This window comes from Volvox carteri (assembly GCF_000143455.1).
Source record: "Volvox carteri f. nagariensis unplaced genomic scaffold VOLCAscaffold_36, whole genome shotgun sequence".
Classification (NCBI taxonomy): domain Eukaryota; kingdom Viridiplantae; phylum Chlorophyta; class Chlorophyceae; order Chlamydomonadales; family Volvocaceae; genus Volvox; species Volvox carteri.
Genome location: NW_003307579.1, coordinates 595,539 through 603,796, shown reverse-complemented (window position 1 = coordinate 603,796; position 8,258 = coordinate 595,539). Strand labels below are relative to the sequence as shown.

The 8,258-nt window shown below is 55.3% G+C and overlaps 2 protein-coding genes across 2 annotated transcripts in view, besides 1 other annotated feature; both read left to right on the top strand.

The window, feature by feature from the left end:
- VOLCADRAFT_105960 (uncharacterized protein) overlaps positions 1-941 on the top strand; it is a gene marked incomplete at both ends in the record, with an annotated part of 17,912 nt that extends 16,971 nt beyond the window's left edge. Inside the window, one exon of the mRNA XM_002953488.1 lies at positions 812-941. Coding sequence (XP_002953534.1) covers positions 812-941 — 130 coding nt within the window. The remainder of the gene's footprint in view (positions 1-811) is intronic.
- A 1,664-nt stretch (positions 942-2,605) lies between these two features.
- On the top strand, positions 2,606-4,008 carry VOLCADRAFT_94237 (uncharacterized protein; the record flags this gene model as incomplete). Its single annotated transcript, XM_002953487.1, has 4 exons — positions 2,606-2,665; positions 2,748-2,860; positions 3,202-3,286; positions 3,841-4,008. The coding sequence occupies 4 exons, from the start codon at positions 2,606-2,608 to the stop codon at positions 4,006-4,008; spliced, it is 426 nt and encodes a 141-aa protein (XP_002953533.1).
- Positions 4,009-7,735: 3,727 nt separating this feature from the next.
- Positions 7,736-8,114: a sequence feature (Protein overlapping with rRNA (VOLCADRAFT_105959, EFJ45406.1) was converted to a misc_feature.).
- Positions 8,115-8,258: the final 144 nt, after the last annotated feature.

Genomic DNA, 8,258 nt, shown 5'->3' with positions numbered 1-8,258 from the left:
TGCGTGTGCTCCTGCTGGATGGCTCCTTCCCCTGAGACGTGTGTTCACTGACCCGCGAGTACACCTGCGTTCTTCACGTGTGTCTATATGTGTGTATATATATATATATATATGCGCGGTAGGACCCGGTTGGGCCTTGGCGGCTGGTTTGGGGTATCGTTTAGGGATCACTTGATTCGGATTGAAGGGCCTTGTTTGGGGGCCCCATGGGTCATTGCACCGTATAGCGTAGTATAGCGGGGGCGATTCCGGCGTAGTTGTGCCGCCTACCGGGCGGTTTTTACCGTTCAATTGTTTTTTGTACCGGCAGCTGTGTCTTGCGGGGCTTTCTGTTCATGCGCGGTGTGCTATATCTGACGTGAGCTATCGATCTTCATGAGTAGCAACAGAACGGGCGAGGCAGGAGAAACGATTGTCGTACCGGCAGCTGATGTCATAACGGTATTGAGGTATTAGATATGATTACGTATGTATACATGCATTTATGCATGCATGTATGTATGTATGTATGTGTATAACGATGCATGTAGTGATTACCCGCTGCACTTCTACATGGGAAGGCAGACATGACGCTGATGTGCGGCGTACCTCGATTAGAACGTGGTTGGAAAGCTTTTGCATTGCTCTGTCGCACCGTTCGTGAAAATTTAGCCGCCATGATTTTGTAGCGGTGTAACGTGTGATGAGTTACTTCCGGTAAAAAAAGAACATAATGGTTTCACGTCTTTGGCATCACAGCATTTTTTTACTTTTTCGCAGCCACACACACACACACACACACACACACACACACACACACACACACACACAGTCCACCGGCTGTTGTTGGCCGTTGTTCCCACGTTGTGCGGGCCGCTGGGTGGCGTACGGCGGCCTGCCCTAGCTCTTTATGGGGCCCACCGCAGCCTTGCTTCGTCCGGGTTGATCTGGACTGCTGGTAATGTGGTCCTCCTTCCGCCATTGTTGGTTGGTTGGTTGGTTGGTTGGTTTTCCATGCGACACGTTGGCGGACCGAATGGCTTCTTGGGGCGCTCCAAAGAAGCGGCACAGCTCGAGTGTTGCCAGGTTGCGTATGGGCCGGGGTGCTGCCTTAAGTGCTCGGCCGACTCCGTAACAGTGTGGGTCAGGAGCTCTGGACGTGTCTTGGTGTACGGCAAGGTGCTTCTGGTACGGGAGTTTCTCGCCATGTCGTGCCTTGTCTTTGTTCAGGCGCTGACAGTTTCCAGTGCGGCTTACACCACCTGACCCTTTCTGCTCAATTTGGACAGTGTCGGGGCGGCTGGACAGTCGAGTTTCTCGGGAACATAGTAAAATGCCGCCATTGTTTAGGTATGTTCCTTATGGTGCTGTGAAATGCGTGCAAAGCTTGTACGGCATAGGCAAGACGTAAAAGTTGTGTAACGGAGTGGCTTTGTAGTGGGAGCGATTGAATGATGTTCCTCGCGGAAGGACTGACCCGGGGGTCAGGACAAGCGATACCGTATGCCTGACTGATAATAGAGGCTAAAATAGAATATGTGCAACGTACGCATTGCTACTGTAGAGGAGGCTGCTTGAGGGAACTATTGCTGACGAGGCACAACGTCCGGAGAAACGGAAACGCGACGAGTATGGCAAATATAGAGTTCCCATAATCGCATTACTACTCTTTAGGAGCAGGAGTTATTTACGTATTCGATTACACTTTATCAAAGATAAAGAGACCGTTTCCTAGCAAATCTATTACCCGTCAACCTGCTATCGAAAGCCATCGCTATCCTTGACTATGGCCTCAGTCATCAGCTAGAGATTACTAATTTTTAGCGCATGCCAAACTCAGGTTAATAGTGCTTCACTACGCGGTCGCCATGCCCGCAATAACTGTCCTTCCACGACACCTGGATATGGAAGCGACATCTAGCAGCAAGTCGTCGGAAGGTATTGCTTGCTGCAGTATAACAATTCATGGGTCTAGTCGCTAAGGGCAGGAGGACTCTTGTAACCCTGACGTTGCAGGCAGGTCGTCATTCTTCGATAGCAGCGACGGGGCCGCGCTGCTACACTTAGTTCATGCTGGCGTCACTTGTGCCGCCGTCCTGGGCCTTAAGCTTTACCGCTGTTCACGGCAGCGTCCAACGCAAGCTCCCAGGCGGACCCCAGGTGTGCCCACATCTGCCAGCCCACCACCGGCGTGTCGCAGTTTTCGTCAACGCTTGAATCACAGCTCCATTCGCGGGGTCTTGCCAGTTTCCAACGAATCACTAAAGTGCAAATTTGCTTGGCATATCAGATTCGGCTCGTCTGCAGAACTCTCAGGAAGGGCCATACCATTTCCCGGGTCTGATTCCTTTCCCTTCTGTTCCACTTTTCTGTCCTGCTCAGCTAATCACCTGAATTCCGTTGTTCCTTCGTCCATTCTTGGGTGCGCGGATCGTGCGTCCTCTCCCCGGCCCCCTCCCCCGGGAGTTGAGCAGTTGAGGAGCAGTTGGAGGCCGCGAGGGCGGAGTTGGCTGCGAAGGAAGAGCAGCTGAGGCAACTCCGGGAACAGGTGTCTCAACAACGATTCTCCCAGGTCGGTGGTTTTTTTTCAGTTGCCTACAAGTATACCGTAGGCCTTTCTCCGATAATGGCGCTGCTGCTGCTGCTGCTGCTGCTCTTTGCAATTTGCCATGTGGTGGTAGTCATGGTGCTGTCATGGTGCTGCGTATCATCGATCGGTCACTTTCCCCCCGATGTTACCCTCCCCCCCATGTCCCTCCGCTTCTCAGGAGCAAAGCGAGGAGCTTTCCGAACTCCGAAGTCGGCTCAAGTCGGCGAAGGAGGAGCTACTGGCGGCGGGGTACCGCTGCCGGGAGGCTTCGGAGCGAATGGCGCGAACAGCGTAAGTTGCCGCGGATTGGGTTGCCGCTTCATAAAAGGGGGGCTGGATGTGTAGCGACAACGTTACACGTTCCGATGTCCAGCGCCATTCCGGTCAGGGTCTGAGTTCCGATCTGGGTCACAGCACTAAAGGTTTGCGTGTGCACGTTTGGAGCTGGAAGTCCGAACCTTTTGTGAGCCTTACGCACATGCGGACATCCGTTGCCGGTGCTTCCTTTACCTTACTTTGCTCCCAATCACCATCTCTATCACCACCACCATCCCCAACCCCATCACCATCACCACCACCATCCCCAACCCCATCACCATCACCATCACCAACTCCGTCTGCACCTCCTACAGGTGCGACTTGGCGGTCACCGAGACGGAGCTCCGGGCGCACAAGGCCCAGCTCCAGCAGGCCGCCACGCAGCTGCAGGAGATGCAGGTAGAGGAGAGCGATGTTTCACGTATTCTGCTTGTATATGTGTGTATATACGGGGATGGCGTCCCCTATAGGGGAACCAAAGGGTGTCAAAAAGGGAGCCGAAAGGTGTCGTACAGTACGGCACACGACACGGTGAAGTACCGGGGGGTGTCGGACTGGGGTCGAGGCTCGGCTGCGCTGGTGTGTGTGTGTGTGTGTGTGTGTATGTGTGTGTGTGTGAGTGTGGAGAGATTGGATGAGGATTCCGACGTTGGGCGAAAGTCTCTATCCGAGGGGCTCCTGCTCCCCAGGTAGTCCGCGACGCAGCCTGATCCGCTGAGCGCCCACCCCCTCACCCCCTCACCCCCTCACCCCCTCACCCCCTCACTCCCCTGTCAAGATGAGAAACCAAGTCGGGATCTCAAAACGAGAAGGGGGCCCCGGCCCAGATGGGGAATATCCCCGAGCGAATCGCTGTTGGGTGCCCCATGTGCTCCCGGCCACATTAGGACTTTGGACCCCCTAAGCCTGAGGCGATGCCGGCATGCACTGCTGCTGCTGTTGCTCTGACGCAGGCACGGTTGGAGGCGGCGGAGGGCGAATTGGGCCTTACGCGGAGTCAGAATCTGATGATGCAGAGGGAGGTGTCGCTGCTGCGGCGGCAACTTAGAGACGCCGGGACGCAGCTGGAGGGGCACCTGGCGCAGAGGGCGGCTCGGGAGCATGGATACGAGTACGACTAAGGAGTCTTTATATCACTATCACTATTATTATCAGGGCCTCAATTTGGCGCTCTTTTGGTCGCCCGCGGGTTAGGGTCCGCTGTGCTCTCGTATTTGTCCCTTTACACGACGCAAACACCTACCGTGTGCCGAAGGGCCTTGTTGCTGAAGGGACGTTTCTGTGAACTGCTGCTGCCGCTATATGCTGCTTAAGGTCCTGGCGATACTGCTGTTGCTGCTACTGCGGCTGCTACTGCGGCTGCTACTGTTGCTGCTACTGCGGCTGCTACTGCTGGCTCTGTGTACATACGTTGCGTTGGATGGTGGTGTCTTTTTTGGCATGTTGTGGCGCTTGAGGAACCGGCAAATGTGCAGGCGGCTTATCCTCTCTCCTCCTCTCTCTTTCTCCCTCTCTCTCGCTCGCTCGCTGTGAGGGGAAATGTATGTGTGTAAGGATTTGTTTGTCTTGATTGCCGCGTCTTGCCTGACTTGGGTGGCCACACCCGTGAATGGGCCCAGCATGCATTTCTTGGTGGTTAGGAACGTCAATTTGGGCCTTGTGGGGGTGTTGGCAGGTTTTGGGAGTCGCTGCTTTCTACCCCGTATTCATCGCCGCAGCTCTGCCGGGTGCGGCCCTTTTTGTTTTTTTTGCACGCAGTCATGTGTGCGGCTTGGCTGTTGAGGGGATCGAATGTGCAAGCCAGATAATCGTTAAATGGTACGAGACCACTTGTAACACACAAATATATATCGTCTCGTTAGCGTTCGTCCACCCAAAAAGAATGTACTGACGTACGGTTCGTCTTAATTAACGTGTTTGGCTGGTGAAAATAGTAATATATTAATGCAGCAGCAGCAGCAGCAGCCGTCTGCTGAGCTATCGCCGTAAGCCGCAAGAACGAGCCGGAAGGTTTTTCAAAAGGCTGGCTACGGGAGGAGGAGGCGGAAGGCTCCATTCCTGTGCAACGACCTAAACCTTACACAACACCGCGTGGGCCTCGCACTTGCTAAGTGGCACTAGGCTTTTACAAATCCGAGATTAAGAGCCGACAATTCAAATTAATTACAGTCGGAGCTGTCAGGAGAAGATGGGAAAGAAGCCCCTCACGGTGTGTGTATAAATAACATTTTTACGTCCCATATCAGAGTCTGATGTATATAAGTCAACGCGAGGAACGCTAAAACCAAATACCAGGTCTGCAAACCGCGATACGGGAGTCCATTTCCATTTTCAAATTTCAAATTCAAAAGGCCGCCTTGGGGGCCACTGCCGCTGCGCAGTACTCCGCCGACGCTCTCCCGTTGGCGTTCGCACAACACGGGGGCAAACCGCAGCAGACGCTGTTTCCACCCGCCCATGCTGCGCCCCAAGTAGGCCAAGGGAGAAAGCCGGAAAACCGTCACGCGCGAGACGCCGAAGGCTTTTCTTAAGGCCGCTGTCCCTCGGGGGACTCGCCGCTGCACGTACGCGTAACAAGAGTTGGGGTCGAAAATCACCAACCAAACTCAATTTCATGGTCTGGTTATTAATAAGGTTCACCATCCCGAACATCCGCAACGAACCCCCAACGTCTAGCTAGGCCAGATTGCACTAGCAGTAGTAGTAGGTGGTGGTGGTATTACAGTGAGAGAACCCCAGGCCCCCAGGGGGGTTACCCCCCCTCAGGGTAGCTAGGGGGCCCTTGCGAGCCACAACGGACTGCCGTACACTGCACTGCCATTGGTGCCATCGTCACGCACCAGGGTATCACGCACGCAGAAACCTTTTTGGTGCGGTTGGACCACGTGGCAATGACCTCTGCCGCTCCAACCCTACTACAGGTAACGGAAGCTTTGCTCTCACAATCGTCACGCCACGCCCCTTGCGGTCGTTGTCAGACTAGACCTGCAGGCTGCTTCACCTCTCTCTTCCCCCCCGGCTATACTGCACACAACGGCACGCGAATCACACAGTTGGATTTGACCATTTAATTTTGCCTGCCTGACGGAGCCCGGAAAGCACTTCAGGCCGATGGAATACTAGGACTTGCACAAGTTAGGCCTCTGAAGCCTCTGAGGGATCAGGGCTACACCAACCGTATCAAGCCCCCACACAAAACGTAAAAAAGCGATCCACTGAATTCGGAGAAGTCGTCGGCTTGGGGGTGACTGGATGCGGGTATGCCCCGATCTATGCCGGGGAAGGCAGGGTCTGCCGGGTAACGGCCGCCGGGTGAAGATATGACCCCCCTGTCCCACACATCATACATACATACAATCAGGGGACGTACACACACACACACACACAAGCCCCTCTGGTTACCCTACCCTGGGAGAGGGTGCTCTCTGTCACCGGTGGTATGGGTGGCCAGGGGGCCCCAAGGAATGTCGGCATGTCGGCATTCCTAACCCCGTGACACGTGACCCTGACGCCTGGTGGGTGGGTGGGTGGGTGCATGGCGCTGATCCGCATGGCAAGGAGCCGATGGCGGTCGGCGCTTGGCCCGCACGGCGCGGCATTGATGGAGGTGACCATGGGAGACTGTTTTTACTGCTGCTGCTGCTCGACTCGGACTGCCCTGCCTGATCTTCAGTGTACCTCCGGAAGGAGCTGCTCTCTGCCGATATTGGATATCACATATGTATATAACCTCTGCTTAGCGTCCACGTGACGACAAACAACCGACAAAGACCGTACGTACCGTAAATATGGCAGCTTGAAGCTTGTTCGGTAAACCCCCCGCCAGGTAGCCGTACGAAGACGCGGCGGTCTTTTAGGGTCAAAACGCGGTGCTGGGAGCACCAGCAGAGAGCGGGAGCACCCTTCCCCCTTTTCACAGCGCCAAAACCTTCCTTTCCGCCCCCCCAGCCCGCCTGCACCTGCACCTGCACGGGGGGGCGCACACCCCACCCGCACTACCCCTCTATATCCCTGCCGGGACGCAGCAACACCTCCCGTCTGAATCCCTAAACGACGGACTTTCGGAAGCGGCTCACAAGCGCCTTCCTCGTCACAACAGCTTGAGGGACATAAACAACCTCAGCCCCCCGGTTTGTCTGTCCGTTAGTCCGTCCGCCTGTGTTGCTGCATCTCTCTCGATTCGAGAGCCTCAAACACCTGTGGTGCAACCAGAGGCACATTATGCGTACGGTATACCCCAACAAGATGTCTTATAAAAGTATACATACATCAGCAATAACTAGTCATCTGAGTGCACCTTTCCCTTTCGCAGCCTCTTCCACAGCTTTCGCAACGCATGCGCGCACATGCCCGCCCGCCTGCTCTTTCTGCCCCAACTAAGAAAGCGCAACCCAAACCATTACCCTCATTAACATCTTATTTTTATCTACTCACTGCAGGGCCAGATGGAAGTGCGTATTTCCCCCCCCCCCACCACCACCACATCATCATCATCACTCGCCGCCTCATCTCGTTCCCAACCCACCTCTCCATCTAGCGTCACTGCAGCAAGAGGATCAGTAGTTCTTACATCCCGCACGCACGCGCCAAGAAAAACGACCGCATCATCGCCGCAGCGCCTCTTCGGCGCACAACACGCACACGCACGCAGACACACATACACACACACACACGTGCTCGCCGGCCCCTCCAGCAGTTACCCAACTTCACATCACGCCTCCCTCACCCCTCCCTCCCCGGCATCGACATTCGCGATTAAGTTCCCGATTGGTTCTTCCCCCTCCCATGGGGCCATTTCCCCATTTTTCTTTTTCTTTTTTCCCAACACCCCCACACTCATTATTACTATTATTCCCAGGGCTGCACCAACACCTCCGTCGCCTTGCCGGCCACGTCCTTCACGCCGTCTTTCTGGTACTCAATAATCGGCTGCCAGCAATTCGCGCATTTGGGCATACCGCTCATGTCCAGTACCACGTTGCAACACGGCGGCTGGGGGCGGTACACGTAGCGCGGCGCAGAGCGCGGCGGCGACGACTCCAGCGCGCCCTCAAAGCCCAGGGTCAGCATGTCGCGGGAGCGGCGCTTCAGGATTTCTGCGGGCTTGCGCGATGTGAATCCGTAGCGCTGCATGATGTCCGGCACGGGGTGGCGCGCCAGGGCCTTCATACACAGGCGCATCTGCGGGAAGTAGTCATGACCGATGCGACCCTCGGGCACGTAGCACCTGCAATACGATGTGCAGCAGGTGAGGTGGGTTCGTGCGATCAAGGGAATCAATCGGAATGACGTCAGATGACGGTAAGGGATGCAAATAATGGCGGGAGTAAAGTAAACAGCCCTTAAGCGGGGGCTGAGATTGGAGATCGCC